Source organism: Pipistrellus hanaki, assembly GCF_964339955.1.
Source record: "Pipistrellus hanaki genome assembly, chromosome: 18".
NCBI lineage: Eukaryota > Metazoa > Chordata > Mammalia > Chiroptera > Vespertilionidae > Pipistrellus > Pipistrellus hanaki.
This window is the reverse complement of record NC_140520.1, coordinates 32277194-32301972: the sequence shown is the minus strand read 5'-3', so window position 1 is coordinate 32301972 and position 24779 is coordinate 32277194. Positions and strand designations below refer to the sequence as shown.

Here is a 24779-nt window from a genome sequence, read left to right as displayed (position 1 = left end):
TGTGTGTGAGCATGTGTGAGTGTTTGAGTGTATGACTCTGAGTGTGTGTGTGTGTGTGTGTGAGCATGTGTGAGTGTTTGAGTGTATGACTCTGTGTGTGTGTGTGTGTGAGCATGTGTGAGTGTTTATGAGTGTATGACTGAGTGTATGACTGTGTGTGTGTGTGTATATGTGAGTGTTTGAGTGTATGATTGAGTGTGTGTGTGTGTGTGTGTGTGTATGTGTGAGTGTTTGAGTGTATGACTGAGTGTGTGTGTGTGTGTATGACTGAGTGTGTGTGTGTGTGTGTGCGAGCATGTGTGAGTGTTTGAGTGTATGACTCTGAGTGTGTGTGTGTGTGTGTGTGTGTGTGTGTGAGCATGTGTGAGTGTTTGAGTGTATGACTCTGAGTGTGTGTGTGTGTGTGTGTGTGTGTGAGCATGTGTGAGTGTTTGAGTGTATGACTCTGAGTGTGTGTGTGTGTGTGTGTGTGTGAGCATGTGTGAGTGTTTGAGTGTATGACTCTGTGTGTGTGTGTGTGTGAGCATGTGTGAGTGTTTATGAGTGTATGACTGAGTGTATGACTGTGTGTGTGTGTGTATATGTGAGTGTTTGAGTGTATGATTGAGTGTGTGTGTGTGTGTGTGTGTGTGTATGTGTGAGTGTTTGAGTGTATGACTGAGTGTGTGTGTGTGTGTGTGTGTGTGAGCATGTGTGAGTGTTTGAGTGTATGACTCTGAGTGTGTGTGTGTGTGTGTGTGTGTGTGTTTGAGTGTATGACTGTGTGTGTGTGTGTATATGTGAGTGTTTGAGTGTATGATTGAGTGTGTGTGTGTGTGTGTGTGTGTATGTGTGAGTGTTTGAGTGTATGACTGAGTGTGTGTGTGTGTGTGTGTGTGAGCATGTGTGAGTGTTTGAGTGTATGACTCTGAGTGTGTGTGTGTGTGTGTGTGTGTGTGTGTGTGTGGTGCAGGGCCTCGTGAAGCAGCCAGTGTCTCCCAGTCCTCCGATGGTTCCTTTGGGAGCAGGAGGAATGGCTGTCTGCCCACAGCCCTCCCGAAAGGCGGTGTCCGACCTGAGTGGGGCCGGAGGGGAGGTGGCCTGGTCAGCACCTACAAGAGGGAGGCGCCTGCCCGCTCTGAGCCTGTCCCAGGCAAAGGCCAGCGCGAGAGCCCGTCAGCCCCCCAGCCCCGGCAGGGGCTCAGGACTGGAAAGCCACTCGGGAAGCGGGGCAGGGAAAAGCCCGAGAGAGAGGCAGGACACTGCCTGGCCGTGGACAGAGTTTACGAAGGGACCCAACGTGGGCGTGGGCGTGGCAGCGGCAGGATGAGACGGATAGTCTGGGCCCGCTGACAGCACAGCGTTAGAGAGGCCTCTGGTTCCCGCACTGCCCACTAACCACCCATCACATCTGTGTCCCTCGGTCCCACAGCCCCCTTCGTGGCACCCTCGGGGCTCAGCGGAGGTGGTGGAGCCCCCGGCGAGCTCATTGTCAGCTGGACGGTAAGCGCTCCGACAGGCAAACACGTGCTCCCCGTTCTCTGGGGGGACACGTCCTGCCCCCGCTCCTCACAGAGCCGGGCCCAGCCCCGCAGCCGCCGTCCTCCCCCTCCCCTGCGCCCGCGGCCTCCCGCAGGAGTGCCCGCACAGGGTGCACGCCGCCAGGGCGCAGTCCCGGCCGCCCTCCTGGTGGAGGTTGGGTAGGGGCACCGGATGGGCAGGACACGCACCCGCGGCCCCTCGCCCATGCCACGCTCTTGCCCCTCAGCCCATGTCACGGGAGTACCAGAACGGAGACGGCTTCGGCTACCTGCTGTCCTTCCGCAGGCAGGGCAGCGCCGGCTGGCAGAGCGCCCGGGTGCCCGGCGCCGACGCCCAGTACTTCGTCTACAGCAACGAGAGCATCCGGCCCTACACGCCCTTCGAGGTCAAGATCCGCAGCTACAACCGCCGAGGGGACGGGCCCGAGAGCCTCACTGCCCTCGTGTACTCGGCGGAGGAAGGTGGGCGGCCCCGGGCCCCCCCTCCCTGCCCCATCTGCCCCATCGCAGCTGCTGCTCCCCCCTCAGTCCCACAGCGGGGTGGAGAGGACACGGGTGCCCGCGGGGAAGACAGGCCTGGGGTTCTAGCCCTTGCCACCGGGTCTCCCCGCAGGCCTGGGGAGGAGAGGGAGACCCTCGGGGACCCTGGGCCCTAAAGTTCTCAGCAAGGGCCGTCGGGGTTGGTGGCTGCTCTGTTGGACGCAAGGAGGCCCTGGGAATCCAAAGCCATTCTGTGTTGATCCCCAGAGCCCAAGGTGGCCCCGTCCAAGGTCTGGGCCAAGGGGGTCTCAGCCTCAGAGATGAACGTGACCTGGGAAGCGGTGCCGCCGGACATGAACGGGGTCCTCCTGGGCTACGAGGTGAGCACGGACCTGGGCCTGGGAGGGGGAAATTGGGTGAGGCACCCAGCTGGCGGGGCTCAGTGGTTGAGCATCCACCTGTGAACCAGGGGGTCACGGTTCGATTCCAGGTCGGGGCACATGCCCAGGTTGCGAGGTTGGTCTCCCCATGTGGGGCCCCTGACGGGAGGCCGATCATTGGTTCTCTCTCTCCCTCCCTCTCCCTTCGTCTCCGAAATTAATAAAAATTAAAAAAAAAAAAATAGATTGGGTGGGAGCACTAGTCATTCCTCTTTAGAGCACTCACCCACTGACCTGGCAGACAGCACCCAGTCTGTGCAGCACTGTGAATGCAACCTAGCTGAGGCCCGATGGCTGGTGCCCACGGGTCTGTAGATAGTCTTGAGGTAATGCTAGGCCAGCACCTGCACTAGAGCTATGGTAGGCCTAGGAGAGGGGGGGTCTAGGAGAGGAGGGGCCTAGGAGAGGAGGGGCAGGTTCTGCTCGGGGCATGGCCTGCCCCTTTCATGCCAGAGCCCAGCCAGCTTGGCATCCTCAGGGTTGCAGGGAACCTCATAGCCCCCTCTATGTACCAGTTGATCACCCTGTCCCTACAGAACTCTGGGCCCAGCAGTGTCTGACTGCCCTGATCCCTGGGCCCACCCATGAGCCCAGCCTAGGGTGCCTGTGCGGGAGAGGGAGCGAGGAAGCCCAGAGGAAGGACGAATAAGCAAGGCTGTCACTGCCTGAGGAAGCCCCGCACCGTCACTGGTGATGTGGTTAAGGCCACTCCAGCCGTCCGCTGGGTGTCAGCACAGCAGGCTGGGCAGGCCCCACGGAGGAGTGACTCCCCACCCAGGGAGCAGGAGAGGAGCAGGACGTGGCGGCCAGGGAGGAGTGAGGGGGGCCCTGCAGGCCTGCGCTTGGCTGCTGACCCTAGGGTGTCCCGGCCCCTCAGATCCGCTACTGGAAAGCCGGGGACAAAGAAGCGGCCGCAGACCGTGTGAGGACGGCAGGGCTGGACACCAGCGCCCGAGTCACTGACCTGCACCCCAACACCAAGTACCACGTGACCGTGCGGGCCTACAACCGGGCGGGCACTGGGCCTGCCAGCCCCTCTGCCAATGCCACCACCATGAAGCCCCGTGAGTCTGCCGCCCGGGGTGAGGGACCGGTGTGTTTGGGAGGAGGGGGCGTCTCTAGGATCACTCTTTCCCCCAGTGCTCTAGCCCAGTGGTCGGCAAACTCATTAGTCCACAGAGCCAAATGTCAACAGTACAATGATTGAAATTTCTTTGGAGAGCCTCATTTTTTTAAACTTCAACTTCTTCTAACGCCACTTCTTCAAAATAGACTCACCCAGGCCATGGTATTTTTGTGGAAGAGCCACACTTACGGGGTCTAAGAGCTGCATGTGGCTCGCAAGCCGCAGTTTGCCTACCACAGCTCTAGCCCACAAGCCTGGCTGGACGGAAACGAGGCAGCAGCCTCGTGGAAATGGGGCGTGGAAGTCACAGCCTCCCCTCCCGCCGGCGGGTTCTCACGGGGCGTGTTTCGTAGGCGGCTGTGGCGGGCTGTTCTGGGTGCCGCGGCCAGGCAGACACTCGGAAACAGGCTGCCCAGCGGCGAGGGGTGGATGGTGAGGACGCATTCACGGGTCAGCTCACTCCTCCCTCCCCCCCACAGCTCCACGGCAACCCCCCGGCAACATCTCCTGGACATTCTCGAGCTCCAGCCTGAGCATCAAGTGGGACCCTGTGGTCCCTCTGCGCAATGAGTCTGCAGTCACCGGCTATAAGGTAGGAAGGGACCGGCCAGGCGCTGGGTGGTGGGGAACGGCCCATCGGCATTCGCGGGAACACAGGAGGGCCGCACTTTGTAGCAGAAGGGACCCAGTTAGATGTAAGCAGGAGACACACAAATGGGTTTCCAGGTAACTTGTAGTGGCCACTATAAGAAAGGGGGGCCGAAACAGGGTTGGCTCAGTGGATAGAGCGCCGGCCTGCGGACTGAGGGGTCCCAGGTTCGATTCCGGTCTTGGTTGCGGGCACATCCCCAGTAGGGGGTGTACAAGAGGCAGCTGATCGATGTTTCTCTCTCATCGATGTTTCTAACTCTCTATCCCTCTCTCTCTTCCTCTCTGTAAAATATCAATAAAAATATATTTTAAAAAAAGAAAAAAAGAAAGGGGGCTGCAGGAAGGCAGGGTTCAGGGGAGTTGTGAGAGACGGGACGGGGCAATCTGAGGTCCCTTCTAGCCCAGTAGTCGGCAAACTCATTAGTCAACAGAGCCAAATATCGACAGTACAACGACTGAGATTTCTTTGGAGAGCCACATTTTTTAAACCTAAACTTCTCCTAACGCCACTTCTTCCAAATAGACTCGCCCAGGCCGTGGTATTTTGTGGAAGAGCCACGCTCAAGGGGCCAAAGAGCCGCATGTGGCTGGCGAGCCGCAGTTTGCCCACCGCGGTTCTAGCTTAAGGGGTCTGCAAAAACAGTGCGGCTGGTTGCAAGCTTTTCTCCGCCAATGGAGCGCTTGCCCAAGAGCCTGGTCCTGGTCAACAGGAAGCAGGAGGGGTGAGGACGCAGGCCCTCTGGGGCCCAGTGCCTCGGGCCGAGGAAGAGGGAGGAACCGGCCCTGATGTAAGTGAGGCCGCCTGCCTAACCCGCCCACAGATGCTGTACCAGAACGACCTGCACCCGACGCCCACGCTCCACCTCACCGGCACGAACTGGATCGAAGTGGCCGTTCCCGAGGACGTGGGCTATGCCCGGGTGCAGATCCGGACCACCGGGCCCGGAGGGGACGGGACTCCGGCCGAAGTCCACATCGTGCGGAACGGAGGTGCTGCCTCCCCCACCCCGTCCCCCAGGAGTCTCAGGGTCCACTCAGATGCCTGATGAGGAACCTCTCCTGCCCAAGGCGACCCCAGTGCAGCCAGACCCCAAGGGGGAAGGGGAAGGCAGGCAGGAGCCAAGGGCAAAGTAGTCCTGGAAGGGCCCTTGCCCCCCCTCCCGGACCCTCAGCCCTCTGAGAGCTGCGGGGTGAGTGTGCTCTCCTCCGGGGGCCCGGGGGAGGCCGAGGCCCTGCAAAGCGCTGCAGGAGTGGGGCTGACACACCTGCCGGTCCTGAGGCCTGCCCTCCTTGCGTCTCCATAGAAAGGAGTGGGGTGCGGGTGGTGGGTAGGGAGAGGGGGGTGTACCTGGCGAACCCTGCCCCACCTTTCTGCCTGCCGCTTCCAGACACAAGCATGATGGTGGAGAACTCCGCAGTCCGCCCGGCCCCGCGCCCCGGCCCCGTCCTCTCCCACTCGGTGGCCATGCTGGTCCTCATCGGCCACCTGGAGCTCTGACCTCGGCGCCCCTCCCTCCGCCGCCGCCGGACACCACCTCCGAGGACGCAGCCAGCTGGCCCGGCCCCTCCCGATGCCAACATGGCCCAACACTGTGCCTGAGACTGGCTGGTTTCAATACCTACTGTAGACAGCGCCCTTTCTGTAGGAGGCAGGATACTTCACATTCTGCCACAGGCTAGAACCCGTGCGAGGATTTTTTTAATTTATTTTTTAAATCAAGAAGCACCAGGCAGTCATTTCCAAGATGATACGGAACCCGTGCCGAGCCCTCTGGGGTGCCAGGCCTGTGGGGAGAAGGGCACCTGAGACATTCCCTTCATATCTGTGGAGATGGCGTCCTGGGACCGCAGACGGGCTCTGTCCCCTGAGGGCAGCGCCCCAGACCCGGCAGGAGCGCTGGGGGTGACCCCGCTGAAGTGGAGCAAGGCCTACCCATGAGCACCCCTCAGTCCAAGGAGAGAGCCCCCCGGGACCAAGCACCCTCCTACTTCCTCAAGGGGTGGCATGGCTGGGCCCTGGCATTGCCCTCGATGATGCCCTGGAGGTTCCTGCCACCTGAGCAGGTGGCTGAGCACCGGTGCCCTGAGGGCCGAGCCCCTGCAGCCTTGGGGGTGATACTCGGACTGGGGGGGAGGGGAGCCAACAGGGACTGAGAGGCGAGACACCTGGTGGGGACACCGGTGCCCTCTTAGCCAACACTGCCAACCCGACCTGTCACCCAGAGTGACGGCCGCCACTCCAGGTGGTGGGGTGACCAAAGGGCTTGTCTTAGCGCGGCCCCCCACCCACCCACCGAGACCCACTCTGCGCAGTCCCTCCAGGGTTGGGCAGGAGACCGGAGACAGGGGTGCGTGCCCACCCTCCCCTCCAGCGTGGCCTGCAGGCCCAGGACTCCACTCCCCCGGCGCCGACCCCCTCTCCTGGGAGAGTAGAGGGCAGACCCCTGAGGACGGCGGAGGGTAGACGTGGCCCTGCCTGGTCCCGGGAAAACCCGGGAGACCCGTGCCCCGGGGCTGCCTCAGGCCGCCCTTTTGCATTTCTCCAGAAGCAAGGGGGTGAATAAATGGGACCTCCGGCCTTGGGCTCCGGGTATACTGCCAGAACATGGAGGCTTTAGAGCCCACCTGTCCGAGCCCCTCCCTTCACAGGTGAAGGCACTGAGACCGAAAGGGTCAGGGTCACACAGCGTGCCCGCGACCACGGGGCCCAGATAAGAACTCCAGCCCCTTCTTAAGGAGGGCATGGAAAATCCTGCTTAGAGCATCTGGTGGGTGATCGAGCAGCCTGGCTGGGCCCAACCCAAGGTGTGGGCAGGTCCTTCGGAGCCTCGCTTCTGCTCAGACCTCACTCTGCAGTGCTGGCTTAAAGCCCCCGTGCCCCTGACCCTTGTTCCCAGAGGCCGAGGCTGGGACAGGGACTCCCGGTACCCAGGGGCCAGCGGCGGCCCCACCTGTGCTGACTGGTGGCCGCTGACATCCCCGAGCAGCAGGACCGGCATCTTGTAGGGGACGGGCCCCCATGCCTGGTGTTTGCCATTTACAGTCAGAGCCCTATTTTGCTATGGTTTTTTAAACGTTCGAGTCCTGCTCTGTTTTCCTGAGCAGGCTTATGTTGATGTGTTTACCCACTACCGTTTTTTTGTGTTTTTTTTTCAAAAATGCAAACTCACACCTCTTCTCCCCACCACCCACCCCAGCTCAGGACTGCCTCCCTGGAGACACCAGATCACATCCCCTCACCTGCTTTCTCCCCTCCACCCCCACCCCCGATCCCCTGCCAGGTGCCGGGCTCAGCTCTGTGACCCCTCAGGGACCACGAACTTCGCCTCGCCTCCGGGCTGACCTCGGGGGCGGTGGTTCCGCCATGCCTTGCTCTGTCAGAAAGGGGATGCTCGAAGGAGGCAGCCTTCCAAGGTTTAGCTGAGTCTGTCCTCACAGCCAGGGGATCAGGGCACAGGTGTCTGTGCTGGGCCCAGAGGGAGGAGGAGTTTGGCATGGTGTCTAACCAGCGCAGCTGGAGGCTGCATGCAGTCTTGAGTCAACAGACACCACCAGTGTCTTAGCTCTGAGGAGGCCCATTGGGAGGAAGGCCGGCCTCTGGGAGCTGGGGAGGGGTTCTCACTGGGGAAACCCAGTCCCAGGGAGAGCGAACCCCTGTGCGGGAGGACCTGTCCCAGGGATGCGGGACTATCCTGACACCACGTCCTGACAGCTGGAGACTTCAGGTAGAGCTCAGGTTTCATGAGGACGCGCAGGCTTGGGCAATAGAACAGCCTCCTGGACAGGAGCTCTCTGGGGGCAGAGGAGATGAGATGGTTTTTCAGTCTTCCTGCCCAGGGGCCTCTGATTTTCATCTCCTCTGCTGCTCCATCTGGGTCTCCCTCTCTCCTCCCAGGCCCGAGCAACAAGTACTGTCCCCCACAGTTTAGTGGCCAGTAAGTGCCTTGAGGACTAGGGACAGAGACAGCCCACGGACACCACCTCAGGGCCCAGGCGAGTCTCTCTGCTGTGTCCTTGGGCTCAGGGCTCCTCACCGTGACCTTGGCTACCTGGCCTCGTGGTCTGACAGGCCCAGGGAGGGCAGCTCTCTGGGGATGGGGTCTTGGGACCCAGCAAGGTCAGGTTGTCTACTGCCACCCAATGATCCAGATGCTGCCAAGAAACAGAAGGGCCAGGCTGGGGGGCTTTTTCTTTTGATGAAGAGCCTGAAGTGAGACGGAGGCGTCTGCAGGGAGAGCCTGGATAGCAGAAGCCTCTACCTTCCTAAGAAAGCCGTGAGGAATGTGGGCAGCTGGGGTCCAGTGAGGTGAGGACTGGAGGGTGGGGAGGTGCTGAGGGGTGTCCCTCCAGGGCCCACATTCTTAGAGCCAAAGGTGCCGGCACAGGAGTCCTGGCGCGCCCATCGGCTATGCCCCTGCCACATCACAGAGGGCGGGAGCTCACCCAGGCAGCCGATGCCCAGCAGGCACTGCCTCCTGGCCGTCCGAGAACCACCCAGGCTGTGCTCTGGACAAGCGCCCAGGCTGGTTGACGATTTTACTCCTGCATCCCTTTCCCAGCCAGAGGACTGTCCTCCTGGCCTCAGAATGGCTGCCACCTGGGCTCCTGTCGCAGGGACAGCGGTGTCCTCACCTGCCCTGAGGCCCAGGAGTGGTGCCCATTTCCCTGGGCAGGCCTCCCCTGGGCTCTGTCCTGGGGATGAGTGAGGTGGCCAGAGGCTCCTGGAGGGTGTGGGGGACTGGCGAGGCATTCTAAAGGGACGTCAATGAGCCCCAGGGAAAGCGGTGCCTGGTGGCTGTCTATGTATATGGTCCTAGTTTGGGGAAGGTACAACAGAAGGGAACTGGAGAGGGGGAAGAAGGACAAGCAGCTTTGCCTAGAGCCGGGAAGCCTCATGCCCTTGTGGGCTGGGCCCTGCCTTGGTCCCCGCACTCCAACTTACCCACTTCTCCAGGGCTTGCGAAGCTTAGAAAGGCTCCTGGCCCGCAAGGCCCGGGGCTTCTTCGGACCGCGGACCTGGCTCGGTGTTTGTTCAGACGGAACCACTCCCACTGGCCCGTTGTCTGTCTGACTCTCTCTCTCTCTCTCTTGTACTTCTTGTAACGATAGTTATTGACTCTGGTAGCAGGCAGTTCTGAAATAAAGACGGTTTCTCCACCTGCGGAGGCAGCCGGAGCCAGCTGTGGGTGTTTTATCATCAGCTCCAGCACCTCCTCCCCCTGTTCCCTAACCCCGGGTGGGCTCCTGGCCCTACCTCCCCCGGCCCCAGGCAACTCAAGGCAGTCACAATGACAGCCATGCAGTCCTGTGGGAGGAATCTGCCAGGAGGTTTGGGGAAGCCCAAGCAGCACACGGCCAGACAACACAATGGGCGGTCAGCAGGGCTTGTCTTTCAAGGTGCCCGGTTTTTAAGACATTGGAGGTATTGACTCAACTGTCCCCAAGGGCAGGCTTCTCCCTGCAGAGACGTAGTGACCCCCACCTGGAGAATAGGTGTCCGCTCAACAGCACCCAGTAGAACTGGAGTTCCCAGTCATGGCTCCCAGCTGCAACATCTCCCAGGCAGTCAGCAGACACCACCACACCTGTGTTACATGTTCCCTGCACAGCAGGTAGGTCTCCTCCCTTTTTCAGAGGTTGGGGAGGCGGACACGAAGGCCCCTCTACTAGCTACTCAGCCTGAGAAATAGAACAGCCTCTTGGACAGGAGCTCACCTACGTACCCTGAGGGGCCAGCACGGACGGCAATGATACCTCAACAGGCTCACCCCTTTCACTTTGCACCCAAAAGGGCTGCTGGGCCATTGGCCACTCTGACCCCAAATTTTAGTCCGCTCAGCATCTCCCTGGCCCTCAAGGCTGATTACAATCACAGAATTCAGTGAACTGAGTTGTGTTTAAGTCTTCACTAACACATCTTAGGGCCTTTTGTTTTTGTCCCCGTTCAATCCCTTCGCACTCTCAAGAGTCAAAGTCCAGGAGTACAATGTGCAGAGGGCTATAAACCTAGATCTGCACAACATTCCTTCCAGGCGTGGCCACTGACGTGCTGCAAAGTGACAGAAGGGACTTGGGTCTCGGTCTCTCTCCATCTGTAAAATGTGGAATCGAACCCCCAACCTCCTCCCTCCCTCCCTCAGCAATGTCATCTTGAGTTACCTACAGAGATGTTGTTTTAATGGCCTTTGAAAGTATAGCAAGCTCTCTCCTGACTGCTTCAGCCAACTGTCTGGTACGGAACTAACAGGCATCAGAAATAACTCTGTCCCACTCACAGCCAGTCCTTCAGTCTACAGGCAGTTTCACTCACAGGACCTCATTTGATCCTTACAATCATGTGTTTCAAAGATGAGGACCTCAGAGGGTCAGCGCTTACTCCATTGTACAGTTACGAGTAAAAACAGAAGCAGAACCCAGGTCTTCTGAAACCCATCCCCTCTGAGGTAGAGAGAGGGGGAAAGGGGCGTGTGTGTGTGTGTGTGTGTGTGTGTGTGTGTGTGTGTGTGAAATGTAAGGTCTTCTCAAAATAAGAGCAATAGTAAAGACTCCCTGTGCACGGCCTAGGCCAGTGGTCCTCAATCTTCACTATGAAGCAGAATTACCTATACCAGAGGTCGGCAAACTCATTAGTCAACAGAGCCAAATATCAACAGCACAATTGAGATTTCTTTTGAGAGCCAATTTTTTTAAACTTAAACTATATAGATAGGTACATTGTTATTAACTTAATTTGGGTACTCCTAAGCTGGCCTTTGCTAAAAACTCAAGGGGCCAAAGAGCCACGGTTTGCCGACCACTGGCCTACACCACTCCTACAAAACAAACATGCTTTGAACTTATGATTTCTACGAACCTAGGACACTGAAAGGACCCAAAAGCAGTGACTCCACAGTGCAACAAGCACATCCAGCGCCCAGCCCTTGGTTTCTGCCCCACACTCACAGGAGGCAGAGCTCCTGGAGAAACAGCAGATTCCGGGTTGGAGAAAGTCCGAATGTGGACCTGAGACATCTTGTACTAGGAAGCAAGGACATGCTCAAAGCCAAATGGAATCACATCTAAAGGACAAAAGAGCTGGCTTGAAGGGACTCCTCCTAGCCAAAACTGGGGACAATTTGAATATCAAAAACATGACAACAGTAATGGATTATATAAAATTCACCGACTAAAAAGAGAATCCATTGAGACCTCAAAAATAGTCAAAAGAGCAGCTCTTCTTTACAGAAAACTGCAGGCTTATAAACATAGACATGATAAATGTAAAGAACCAACAATTTGCAACCCCCACATGCCATGATAAGGTAAGGATCATGAATGGATTCCAAAATGTTTGGGGAGATTTTTTAAGAAAACCAGATAATCACGAAGTATCATCCCACAGATTAATTACAAAAGGAGAAAAACATACTGGAGTGGGCAAAAGTAGGTTTACTAATACGGTTGTAATACAAATAATTACAAGGATTAACTTCCTTATATATCTTTAGAGAGGCCTATCGACAGCAGTTCAAACTGGCGTCATGCGCCTATTGAGGTGATGTAGTAAATACACGTCATCATCTGCACAGGCTCTTGTCAAAATGTGGAAGGTTCATTCCTCAGAACCTAATCATCAGGAAACAATGATGAATCTAGATCATGGGACGCTGTTCAAGAACGGACCTAGCTAGACTCTTCAAATCAATGTCATGAAAAACAACAGAAATAAGCCGACCTGTTGTAAAATAAGACGTAAGAGAAACAACCAAATGTAATAGGTTAACTTCCACTTGATCCTGGATCAAAATTTAAGTTAAAAAGCTCTAAGATTTTAGGAAAATTAAAAGACACAAATGACATATGAGATTAGGGAACAGTTCATTTTCTTAAGATGTGATGAAGATATTGCAGTGATACCAGGGAATGCCCTTATTATGAGGTGCATACATAATTTAGGACTAAAGGCTGTGACTAGCTTTCAAGTGGTTCAGGAAAATCAGTAATTAGGAAGATACTTGCAGCAAAACGTTCAAAGTTGATGAATTTAGGTAAAGAGTCTATGGGTGTCACCAAACCTTTCTTTCAACTTCTCTATGGGTTTGACGTGTTGTTGTTTTTTTAAATTAAAAGCAGAGGAAATCATAGAGACCCATTGGCCATCACTGAACTGAATTAGCATCCCCAGGGCTCAGGAATCATATTTCAAAAGCTCATCCAGGTGGTTCAGACTCGGCTAGAGAAGAGAACCACTGGTCCAAGTCTTGGTTTCTACTACATCCCCTGTAGCCGGAGAAAAGTGAGGGGAAGAAATGCTGTAAGTTTCTTAGAATTAGCTTGGCTACAGCCAAGAAGAGCCTTTTCCCTGACGGTTCTACAAGCCAATTATCTCTGACAGTCGGAATGGCCTCTGAGGGTCTTAGATTGGATTTCCCGTGGCGGGAGGCACTAATCTCCCCTTAAGGGGCCGTGGCTGCCGTAAGAAACCAAATAGGCTTGACCTTTCCAGGAACACATGCTTCAGGGCGCAGAGAGAGCTAGGAGGGAAGTAGGGAGCAAGCCAAGGCACTTTTCAGGGGAAACCTATCAGATGCAGACTCCAGTGTGTTGCCAGGAATCAATGTTGCACTGAATAAGAGGGTTCACCTGGGAGGAAGGAGAGGGGCTGATAAATCATTAACGTTTAGTGAGGGTCTATTCTATACCGAGTCAGATGTCATTGCTGACCTTGGATCTGGTTCACAAAGCAATTTGTTCAATATCTATTCTAAGAAATTGGTGGAAAATAAAAGACTAACCAATTATGGGACAATTAAAACAAGTGCAAGAAATTTTTAACTCAAGAGTAGGAAAGATTATCGCCATACAGCTACTGTCGATTATTTTTATTGAGGAAAAAAGTGTTTTCACTAGAAAAGCTATTATTAATGTACCCTTCTATGTGATTTTGCTGCTCAAAGGGAGAAAGTGGAGGGGAGATATACCAGATGTAAAGGATAGAAAAATAAATGCAAATTTGGAAGACAGAACTCTTCCCAGCAGAAGAAGAGATGCGTGCAGTAAGGTTATCTGGGTACCTAGTGAGCAGGGAAGTTCAAAAAGAGGCCCATCTGGGACACAGTTGAGATACTGCCCAATGCTACCAAGATGCTGTCCCTTCTCCACACCCCCACTCACTCTTTTGGCTCTGGAAACCCTCCCTTCTAGCTGGTCCACAATCAGGCAGCCAGACGCTCCCCTGAAAATCTAGCTTGATTTCCTGAGCAGTCAAGTCCCGCTTCCTGGGCAGCCAGTCCTTCAGGAGCAAGGCCTGTTAGGTCTAGAGGCTGGCATTGCCATTGGTCGTCCGCCACCCGCTGTACAAGGCAATGCCCAACATCACAGTGCTCACCACTCCACTAGTAATGCCTATGCCCAAGGCTATCGCCACCTTCTTTCTCCAAGGTGGACGGTAAGGCCTGGAATAGTTACCCAGATTCACTGCCAGGCCCTCATCTACTAACTTCTGATCCTCAGTGAGGGACTGCTGAAAATTCAGCCTCACCAACTTAGGAAGAAGGACCCTCACCCCAAAATAGAGCCTCTTGACAAGTCTCAAGTTTTCTAACAGCTGCACATCACAGCGGTAGGTCCCCGAGTCCACCTCCTGAATATATCTGAACCTCACGAAGTGGGAACTGGCTCGGAAGGGCTTGAAGACCTCATCATTCGTGGAGATGATACCCCGAGCAAGTCTCCAGGTGAACCGGAACGCTTCCTGCCCGATCTCCAGGATGTCTGAACTCAGACAGCTCAGCTCGAATTCCTTGCCTTTGAGGACCGTGTAATGGAGCATCCCACAGATCCAGTTGGTCAGACATTCCAAGCGCTGAGATGTACACTTCCTTCGCACTCCATCAGGGCCCACCTCACAGACGGTCTCCTCCTTGTAGCCAAGGCCACAGGTGACAGTACAGGCGGTGGCGTTGACAATGACTTTCCCCACAGCTTCTTTCAGCTTCTCAGGGATGGCCAGTGTTTTAGGGACAGTCATGACAAAAGGCATGTAGAAGGCCAGCACCAGGCTTCTAAGGACAAAACTAGTGGCCAAGGTCATCATATCTCAGTAGACATTTCACTGCTCTCGGACAGCACCTCCAGGTGTTCCAGTTGAATCCTCTATGATATCATAACTCAGTTCCTTCGACATGAGATATCCTTCAAAGTTAGAAGATATGATGCATGCACCGCCACTTCATAAGCCAAAGTCCATCCTTATTAACAGGTGAGGCCACAGGCAGGAGTCACCATGCTGCTGCTTTACCACCTCTGCTTATTAGTGACCCTCTTACCAATCCCTTCTTTCCAATTCTTTCAATACTTTAAGTCCACCTCTGGGGAAGACAAAGATCTCAGAAGCTGAAGTGAATTTCCAAACAACCTTAACTACTTGACTTCAAAGAGTGAGTGTCCCTCACTCTTTCCCCTCCCAGCCAAATTGTGGATCTAATTTAAAGGGTTTCAAAACCCCAGCTAAATCTGACCAAGTAAGAAATCAAGTCTTAAAAGAGAGGACCACCTTGAATTAAGTTACTGACTCTCAATGCTCCTAAACCTTCTATAAAAAGGACTAAGAACTCCAAACTAGGAGGCAAGTGACATATCCAGAACCAATATGTCTAATTTCTCCTCTGTAAGTTGAAAACCTTCATGCCTATTTCAGGAAGGTCATTTTGAGCATCAAATGAAAAAGTGTACACAAAAATACTTTGTAAAGTGTGAGATACTGTTCCTGTGTAAGGAATTTTAAACAGAAATAAAAATTCATGAAGACAAGGGCCAAGAGCCCTTTTAAAAATCAACTGTTCTCAGCAAGGTACCGACATGAAAGCTCCTCTCCACCTCCCAGGCACTTTTCTTCCCAAGGACACAAAGGAATTCTCTGGAGGAGAGGACGCACGATTCTCCCTGCCTCGGCCTATGCCCTTCCTCCTGGAGGCTAGAGGAGCTCATCTTTCACTTGGGCCAATGTTGCTATGAAACAGCTATGATGTCAAAGACGGATTCTGTCACATAATAGAAAAGATTAGTAGGCAAACACTCAGATGTGATGATTAAAAGCAAACAGTAAACTAGCCTTTATGAAACATCTTGTTAAGAGACAACACATATTCAGTGGGTTCTGAAGCTATTTAATCCAGGGGGAAAGGGCCAGTAGAGGGGAACTGAACTGTGCTCATGGGTGTTAAGAAGCTCCTTGGAAGGCAGGAACCTCCTCGCATGCGTTTCTATAACCTACAGAACACCTCCCAGCACTGGGGCCTCCACAGAGCCATTACACACACTTACACTGCATTTAAAAATATGAAGAGATCATTCCTAGATGATCTTTGTAACACCTTTTGTTTGAATGGTTTATTTATAATCTTGTCCAGAGGCAGAAACCTGGATACCTGAGCATCCATTCCCCTCCCAGCTCTGTATTTTCACGAAGAAAGATCCTTTTCTGTCATAAAGCAAAGGGGCAGGTGAGTTTCAGAAGTGGTGAGTGCCTACAAACACGCATCTACACCTGCTCTTTAATAAACATCCAATTTTATTTACAAAGCATTAAAGCTTCAGCAAGAAGTACCCAAGGCTAAGTCTCATCTTGTACAAAACTACGGAGCATTAGAAAACAAAAGGAGGGAGGTGAAAAAGGGGAAGAAGATAATACGCTTATACGGTACAAATTGAGAAAATCACACTGAAATGGACAGATTTCAGGATCTGAAAAAATTCCAAAAGCATAAATAATTATGAGGAGCTGCTGCCAGAAGCCTTTGTGTTGGTTTGCACACTACTGCAATACACAGCACACAGATGTGGAATGGAATGTCTGCAAATGAAAATATGTCAGTGAGCCACCTACTAATCTCAACCACTGGTCTGAGATGAAATATGAAATGAAATTCACAAAACAAGCATTTGAGGAAAAAGTAGTGGCATCTAAAAATATAGACATGTTGCAACTGACTCAAGGACAGCTCATCAACCACTGAATATTTTGGTTCGAAAACGTGGAATAGGACAGAGGCTCTGACTGATGTGCTCTACCTTAATTTCCATCCTAAAATCCAATCCTAGAGGAGCGCCCACCAGCTTATAGAGATTTCACAACAAGCAGTGTGCAAACTCCCCTTTGAAAACCCTGTGAAAATGGTGATGCAGGTTAAGCACTCTGGTCAGCTAAAAGCTCTCCTCAGACCAGTGACCAACCCCCCACCCCTGTACCCCCCCACTCCCCCAACACACACCTGGTTTCTTTACTCTGGATTTTCAGAGAATTTCAAACAGCTAATGTACACATTCATCCAATCTGCTACCTTTTATATAAAAGAACAGCAAAAGCAAGATGTAAAAAAATTTTTTTAAAAGCTAAGCAACCTTTCATAGAAAGGAAGTGTCTGGAACATGTCATAAGGAAAAGGAGCTTGGATACAAGGAGGGGAAGATGCGATGACTGACAGAAGGACAGATATTCACAAGCAATGATAAGAAAGGTTTGTTCCTTCATCTGTGATTTGAACTGTTGCTGCTGCTTTGATTTTGGGCGGCTTTACTGTAGTTCTTGCATAGATTCCCCCACCCCGATAAAAAAGAAGCCTGCTGAGAGACACCTTGGTTTGTTTCCATCTCTGGAAGCCAGCACAAGTAAAGCAATATAAACTACTGATGATTCTTTGCTGGAGACAAATGAAACTAGCTACCTTAAAAAAAAAAAAACTACACACACACACACACACAAAAAAAAAACATGATTAATGTGTGAATGAACCAAACTGGAGGGAACATGCAGTGAAAGGAAAACAAAAACCCCTCTTGCAGCCCAGCTTGAGCCAAATGGGGTCCATTAGGACTTTCTCATCGTTCTTCCCTTTCTAAAAATGTCAAATGTTTCAAGCGCTCTCTTCTTTGCCCATCCTTTGTACTCAATATGGAAACACAGGAGGAATCTGGCCAATGGTAAGTTTCAAAATGGAAGAATATGCAACAGAAGTTTTCCAAGGATACTGGTAGCAGAGTTTCAGATAAGAACAAGTTACTCAAGGACATGCACCGAGGAGAGAAGGCAGGTAGGAGACAGGAAATGACAAGTCAAAATGATGCTGGGTACAGAGATTAGATGAGCAAAACAAGTATCTTTTCTCCAGCAATGTAACTCAGATTAAAGTGTGAGTCAAACTCCCATTTGATGTCTTCACAAATCCGCATTCCTGAGAGCCTATTTGGACTTATGCTTGAAAGGGAAGGGGCGTACTCTTCGTTCATAATTCACTTCTTCATTCAAACATAAAATTCACTCCTTCCACCTCCTGAGCGAAGCAGAGGCATTTGCTTTAAAGTCACTTTCAAATGACTGAAGTGTCCAGAGCCACATGATGGAAAAGTGGAGAAGATCGAAGCACTTCAAGGATCTTCATAACAGTTCAGAGATTGCTCCCCCTGCTAGAGATCAGACACAAAAAGATTTCTTTTAGTATCAACTTAGACCAGTTACCCACAAAATACTGCTGGATGCTGAATGATGCAGGACAAGCACACATGGGCTAAGAATCCCTTCCCCTCTCCCCTTTAAGCTAAAACCAACTCCAACTCCCACTTACTCTTCTTCACTGAGGCAATAATCCAAAACCCAAACCTCGACCCCACACTGCCTCGGTACTGCCCTAAAGGGCAAAGAAGGCACAATGACCAGAGATCTACCCTCTTTCTAGGCTGCTAATTAACCATTCTCCAAGGGTGTTAACAAATATTGCATTGTAACCCCAAAAATACAGTAAGTAAAGGAAATTCTAGGGCCCGACATCTTCAAGTCTTTCATATATTAGGCTAATTAGACACTAAATGTTATCAGTGAGCAACAAACCCTTTCCCAAGTACCCCTATTCCTTAAGGGACATTCTCATCATCACCTTAGAATTTCAAATAGGATGAAATGTTAATGAAAACTACCATTGGCATTTCTATGTGCCAACAACTGATCAATAAGTAAAATCCTCAATAGTAAAATCAAATGAACACTTTCCTGATTGTCCCACAGGAGCTGTTCAAGCTCTGAGGGGCATCCTTACATGGGTTATGAAATATTAACTGGGAAGTGTAAAAAGAGAACGAGGTGAAGAAAATCCTCCCAGGTGGCATTGGGAATGGGGGAGAACATGCCACTTGAATGTAAAATAAAAAATAATGGCCCAAGTTATGAAAGTACCCATTTACATACTGCTTTTACTCTGATTTTTTAAGTAAAAATTAGAGCACAAATGAAAACTGGCATAAAAATATATTTCCATTTGCCTGAGAACAGGCTGAAATTATACTCTTCCTGGATGCTATATTGTCAAAAATCAAATTTAAACTTTATATTGTTCAGTAAAAGTGTAGTAAGCACCTATTATGCAGATCTCTCTCAACAAAAACATAATAATTAATCTCTTGAGTACATTTCTTAAATGTCTTGAGATAGAAGAATCTATGCTACTTAACACTTTAAGGTTAGTTTTGCTGATTGTCCCCTCAGGTACGTACCCTCATCAATCTAGTTTTAATGATTTAAAATGAATGCAACATTGACATTTAAAGCCTAAATCATGATAGGAAAATCAAAATAAATCAAAACCAGAGCAATCATACTACGAGCACGACAAGGTACACAGAAACAGGAGCACAAGGGAAGACCTCCAGGCAACTCAGTCTGCTCAAAGGCATGCAGTGTTGACTTGCAACAGAAAGGCAATCTACATTAACAGAAAATTCAGCGGAAGATGAGCAGCTCCTACTAGTACCTTCTAATAGCAGCCCAAGCCAGTGGCTTAAGAAAATACTGGATATCGATTTTTTTAAATAAATATGTTTTATTGATTCTACAGTGAGATGAAGAGAAAGGGAGTGAGAGACAGAAGAAAAAGAGAAAGATAGATGTTCAATCAACTGAGTCACAGTGGCCAGGGCTCAATACTGATTTTCAAACATTACCTTAGTCAGCTAATAAAAAATCAAAGAATGAGAAAAAATATCTAAATAGTTATCTGATTTTAGCAGAAATTCATAAATTATTTGACTGATATTTTTTTAAGAAGCAAAGGGAATAAAAACCCTCACTCACTACCAAGCTCTCAAAACAATCACAGATTCCGGAGATGGTCAGGAGGTCCAGGGTGGTGGGCCAGCATTAGGCGGGGTAGTGGGAGGCCATGTGCAGGGAAATTTCCCTGTGTCTGTCCTCCCCCAGAAGCAGCGCCGCTGGTCATCTGGGTCATTGCATTCCTATTAGACCCAAGTGCACACCAGCCCCTTCCTGCCCACCATCTCACCAGGCCTTCAGACCACACAAGCTGACAGACAACAGCGCTGTCACACTTGCTACTGCTGACGGTTACTGCCAAGGAGCCCTAGTTCCTGGGCGATCCTGGAGCAGTTGCAGGGTAACGGGACACTGGTGGTTCTGCTTGCATCTCACGTTTCTGATCTGAGGACTGTCCTCTGGAGAGTATCTAATAAGGACATTGTGGGGACCTGATAAGTACCATGTTGGTTTGGTCTTTCCAAAAAGTCCCAAGGTCAGGTCCTCTACCACACTTTACTGATGGGTCCTCCCTAATCACAGAGTGTGTCTTCATGGATGTTATCCAATGCTGAGGAGCTGTTTGATAGGGAAGAATTTTCTGTGGCTTTGGATTCCGAGAGCAGATTATTTCTATATAATTTATGTGTCTTCCAAACCCCTTTGAAATTCTTAATGTCCTGTTCCAATACAAACACACTATAGCAGCTTTGTCAGGGCCAATCAGTGCTTGCCAAACAGTTTATTCAATAACTCCTAAATTGCAGATATTAACAAACAGTTGTCTTTTATGTAATATGAGCAGTAACACACAACCTACACCTATAATCCTGCCTTCAAATAATTTAGTTTGAATACAAAACTAGGGCATTTTGAGGGAGGTGACCTTGAACTGTATATTCAAGGTTTTGAATCTACAAAAACCCTCAGACTGAATTGATTTGGGAGGGGTGTGTGATCCTTGCACGGGGGCCATGCTCATCTCTGGAGCGTCCCAGTTTTAGTCTACGTGCTGCTGAAGCAAACACCCGAACTGATTTCTGAAGACGGTGCAGCCTCAGGCATTCTGGGTCAGACTTCACTTCTGAATACCTCGGGGAAATCTATCTACAATGAATGTACACTGCGTTTTACTGAGAATCCCCAAGGTGTAGAAGAACATGAAACTCAAATACCAGAGTTGTTTTCTCTATGGCCTTGGGGACTATCTGAAAATTAATAGCCTGTGCCAGCCAGACTGTGCCAGTCAGCCTGTGCTTGCTCAGGGCCCTCCAACCTGACCATCGCATTGGATGAAGCCCCACTTTTGCCTGAAAAATCCTACACAAAGATATGATGGGTTGTCTTGCAATTGAGACTTGTAATTGAGTTACCTGTAATCCCCAGTTGCACCACACTCCACAAAGATCCTAACCAAGCTGCAGCTGGAGAATAAAGCCGGATGCAGCTCTCTGAGAAAGTCTTGGAACCAAACCACAATGTCCCTTGGAGGTTTCTTAATGGTCCTGACTCTCAGCAAACTTGGGTTTAATCTGACCATTTCAGTTTTGAGGTTTCCATTCAGCAAAAGGCCAGGGCACCAGGGCCAGCGAAGAAAGGAGAAAAGGGCAGAATGAAGCCTAGGTTATATGGGGAAGCTCGCATGCACGCAATCATGAGATGTTGGTGAAATGTCTGCAGTAACTACGCAACTGTTTTGTCTGTTGTCAGTAAATGTATCATCACCCTGGCTCTCTTATATAAAAGTCTCCTCTAGTTTTTTTTAAAGGGTAATGCTGTGCCCTAACTGGTTTGGCTCAGTGGATAGAGCATTGGCCTGTGGACTAAAGGGTCCCAGGTTCGATTCCGGTCAAGGGCATGTAACCTTGGTTGTGGGCACACTCCCAGTAGGAGTGTGCAGGAGGCAGCTGATCGATGTTTCTAGCTCCCTCTCCCTTCCTCTCTGTAAAAATCAACAAAATACATTTAAGAAATAAAAAATAAAGGGTAAAGCTGTTAAAATAGCTGTTCTAGTTAAGGTTGACAAATTCAAGTGCCTAAGGATGTAGAAATAAAAATCCAGTTTGAAGCACCCAGCTATTCCAAGATATAGATTCTAGCCTTTAATGAGGTTGGTGACTCATTTAACCTTGTCGGCAAAGTGAGTGGAAACAAACTTCCAATAGGCCCCTGATAATGGTTTCTGTTCATTCTAGAAGGAGCTTTGAAATGCTGACTTGTACCAGTACTAAAATATGTAGTCCACATATAGTTCAAAGTATCCCTGAAAACTGTATTCAGTATTTTGAAACGTTTAATGAATAAAGACCCACTTCTTTAAGGTTGAGTAAACTTGCCAACATTTTGCTTCTGACTCTCTCAGACCTTTCGGAAGCACAGCTGAGAACCCTCTGCTGTCACACTCTGCAAACACCAGCAGCACCTCACCGGTGCCTCCGGCAGAAACCCAGTTTGGCGAATGTCGGAGACATTTAGTTACTGCCAGTGACCACACCAACTAAACGTAAAGTTGAGATCACTCTATCATAGAGAGAAAACTTAATGGTTTATTTACCAAGCATTTACTCTCACAAAGCAAATGATTAATTACAGGCAGCTTTTGAAGGAGCTAGAGGACTGTGTCCTGGAATATTTAAATTAATTCACTATGTTTGGCCAACTTTTAAGTCACCCTGAAGCATTTCCAACTCCTGGGCCAGAAAAATCTACTTACACCTTAAACTGTGTCTTCTGTAGTAGCAGAAGTGTGCAAGAAGTGGGTTATAAAAGAATCAATTTTATTTAATGAGTCAATTACTAATCTGCAATCTTTATTGACGATACCCATATAACTCTTTCAGGCTATTTAAAATATACAGACAGAGCCTTCAGCGGATTGAATGTGGAGGTGATAGCTATCAGTGAAGCACCATAAACGTTGGGAAAAGTGGGGGTTCTCAGTGGTAAGGTGTTGTGCTGTGAAAAAGTAGGAATGTTCAGTGAAAAGCTGTTGGGCAGTGAAAAACTGAAGTCTAGCTCATTTGAGGCAGAATACTCAAAATGATGAGTAACTGGGCCTGCTTCAGCTTCTCGCAGAAGTCGTGTGCACACTGATGAACTGACTTAAGTGTCTTATATCCCAGTGCAGCATCTCATCATCACATATTCATTACAATTGTAAAGCAAGGCAGGAGGAGAGGGGGCAGATATTTTATCATTGGGGCGCTGAGTCTACTGACCTAGACGCCAAAAACTCAGAGAACTGTATTAACTAAATGGCTTTGTACATAAAACAAAAAGTTTCTAAAACCCAACAATGTTTGAATAGAAATGGATTCTAATTTGATTACTAGTTTCCAAACAAGAGACCAAAGCCTAGAGTCACAAATATTTGATAGAAAACTGAAACTGTTCTCCCATCCCCTTACAAAAATTCCTCAATCATATAAAAGTGAGAAAACTCAGTAAGTTTCAAAAGGCTTAGGTGTTAAGGAGCTACAAAGATACTGTAGTTTCTGTCTTTTTGGTAATCACTTGTTTGAAAAACAAAACAACTCATCTTTTTTTGTTATGACAGTACTACGAACAACTTAATTGCTGCTTCTAGACTACTGGCAGAGAGACAGAGAGAGAGTGAGTGTGTGAGAGAGAGAGAGATAAAGGGAGAGAGAGAGAGAGAAAGGGAGAGAGAAAGAAAGAGAGAGAGAGGCCACGGTTAAATAATCAGGGACTATATAAAGCAAGCTTATAGTTCTGGTTATCTGCATGGCTCTTTCATTTGAGACAAAACAAACATCTAAGAACAAATACAGATGAAGGAATGAATTAAACTAAGGGTTGTTTCCCCTTTTCGGGTCATGAATTCTGATAAGAAATCTCATTAAAGGTATGGGCATCTTCCCCACACAGATATTCATACAATATTCTGCATTCACATAATATCAAGGGAATGCAGACCCTTGAAACCTACTTAGGGACCCAAGTTGAGAGCCACGGAATTAAGCCAAATCTGTTTGCGCCTGCCCTTGTTGGAAGCTTAAAACTCAGAGAAAAGCTGCCACTTGGAAAAAGGAAGAAGGAAGAAAAAACGCTGCAGGCACACGGAGTCGGGGCTGTACAAAGCAAGGCCACAAAGCAAGCCAGACAGCGCTCCCAATGTGTCCTTACCTGTCAGGGGCTGGCTGAGTTCCGCCTGCACTTTACCCTTCGCTGATCCTTCCAGAGGTAAACCTCTGTCCCCTTTGTAGAGTTTCGGTTTAAATGGAGAATCTTTCTCTTTACCTTTTGATCCTTTAGGCCGGCCTGCTTGCTTCTTCTTGGATTTGCCATCCCCCTTCACACCCAGTAGTGGATGGACTTCTGTAAAAGGACAGACGGGCATGGGAAGGAATCCGTTCACCCCCAGCCCCAGCACCCCAACTAGGCACATGGCACGCCGCCTATCCAGGAGCAATCGACGTTGCCCTTATGTCCCAGATCCACTAACACGAAGAGAAAAATTTGCTTTATTATTTATAAAACTATAAAAAGAATGGCCACTAATTGAGAAATAGTTGCTTGGCCAAAGGACCCAGATAGCCTGTGTGGTTTGCACTAAGCCACGGCAGCTCTAAAGGGAAAAGTAGCTGAAAGACACACTGACACTGTACACACCAAGCAGAACAGGAATACACACAACCATGATGTCATGTGAGAATAGAGAGAAAATGGGCTCTGGAACTAGAGAATCCCAGGGAAGAATCCTGACTCAACCACCTGATTATTAAGGCTCCCAGACTCAGACTGCAAAGAGTATGCAGGAGGAAAGAAGACTGTCCGAGTCTGACTAGTACTTTACCACCTAATAAACCCTTCAGGGGCGGGGCGGCAGCGGTGATGGAAACGGTGGCACAGTGAAACAAGCTCAGAGCCAGATGTCAGAAGACTTACAGTGTGTCATGTCATCTTAGGCAAAGTACACAGGGCAGAATCTCCCCATTTTGAGAGAGAAGTGGGAGCACATGAAATCATTAAAAGCTGTAAAGACGCATGGGGAAATCCTTGAGGGGAAAATCAGACACGGGAAATTGCCAGGCTGTGCGAAGAGTAAGAAGTGGGTCTATCAGGCACCGGAGAAAGGAGGCGGCTCACCGTCATTTGGGACGCCCTGAAGCTCTATGTTGGTGGTTTTGGGTTTCTTCTTAGGTGGCTGGGACCCATCTGCTGAGGACTGCCTCTTCTTCTCTGAACTGGCCCCTTCGTCTATCAAGGAGGTTTGCACTGCGTCCGGCGGGGGGCCATAAGGGTTTTCTTCTGGGTCTTCTACCTCAGGGGCAATGGGTAAATACAATAGAGCCTTTGAATCTTCCAGTTCTTCATCGCTATTTGGAATAAGATCGGAGAAGGAATTGGAAAAAAAGAGAAAGTTGCTTAAACCAACAACCCTTCTTCTAAGACAGAATTACTTCTATGAACCCTTCCTCTAGAACAGAATCACCTCTATGGATCTGGAATTCTAAGAAAGCCAGCATGAATAAAAGAAATCA

General features: G+C 50.1%; 3 protein-coding genes across 4 annotated transcripts in view; 1 reads left to right on the top strand and 2 right to left on the bottom strand.

Moving 5' to 3' along the window:
• The window catches only part of CNTN2 (contactin 2), a 29048-nt gene extending 23115 nt beyond the window's left edge, over positions 1 to 5933 (top strand). Inside the window, exons 17-23 of the mRNA XM_084865842.1 lie at positions 1412 to 1482; positions 1748 to 1982; positions 2268 to 2380; positions 3318 to 3504; positions 4046 to 4158; positions 5039 to 5207; positions 5606 to 5933. Of these exons, the coding sequence (XP_084721968.1) occupies positions 1412 to 1482; positions 1748 to 1982; positions 2268 to 2380; positions 3318 to 3504; positions 4046 to 4158; positions 5039 to 5207; positions 5606 to 5715 (998 nt within the window). The 3' untranslated portion in view covers positions 5716 to 5933. The remainder of the gene's footprint in view (positions 1 to 1411; positions 1483 to 1747; positions 1983 to 2267; positions 2381 to 3317; positions 3505 to 4045; positions 4159 to 5038; positions 5208 to 5605) is intronic.
• A 5696-nt stretch (positions 5934 to 11629) lies between these two features.
• On the bottom strand, positions 11630 to 15760 carry TMEM81 (transmembrane protein 81). The gene has a single exon (XM_084866141.1). The coding sequence runs from the start codon at positions 14290 to 14292 to the stop codon at positions 13513 to 13515; it is 780 nt and encodes a 259-aa protein (XP_084722267.1). The 5' UTR covers positions 14293 to 15760; the 3' UTR covers positions 11630 to 13512.
• RBBP5 (RB binding protein 5, histone lysine methyltransferase complex subunit) overlaps positions 15746 to 24779 on the bottom strand; it is a 27632-nt gene continuing 18598 nt past the window's right edge. Inside the window, exons 12-14 of one of the 2 annotated variants that reach the window (XM_084866140.1) lie at positions 24385 to 24614; positions 23536 to 23613; positions 15746 to 17660 (exon numbers count right to left, since the gene is read on the bottom strand). In XM_084866140.1, the coding sequence (XP_084722266.1) occupies positions 17632 to 17660; positions 23536 to 23613; positions 24385 to 24614 (337 nt within the window). In that variant the 3' untranslated portion in view covers positions 15746 to 17631. Of the gene's footprint in view, positions 17661 to 23421; positions 23614 to 24384; positions 24615 to 24779 lie in introns of both variants that reach the window. The other variant, XM_084866139.1, reaches the window with a different exon arrangement.

Excerpts from the sequence above, each read along its gene's own strand:
- TMEM81 (XM_084866141.1), bottom strand. The coding sequence starts at position 14,292 with ATGATGACCTTGGCCACTAGTTTTGTCCTTAGAAGCCTGGTGCTGGCC.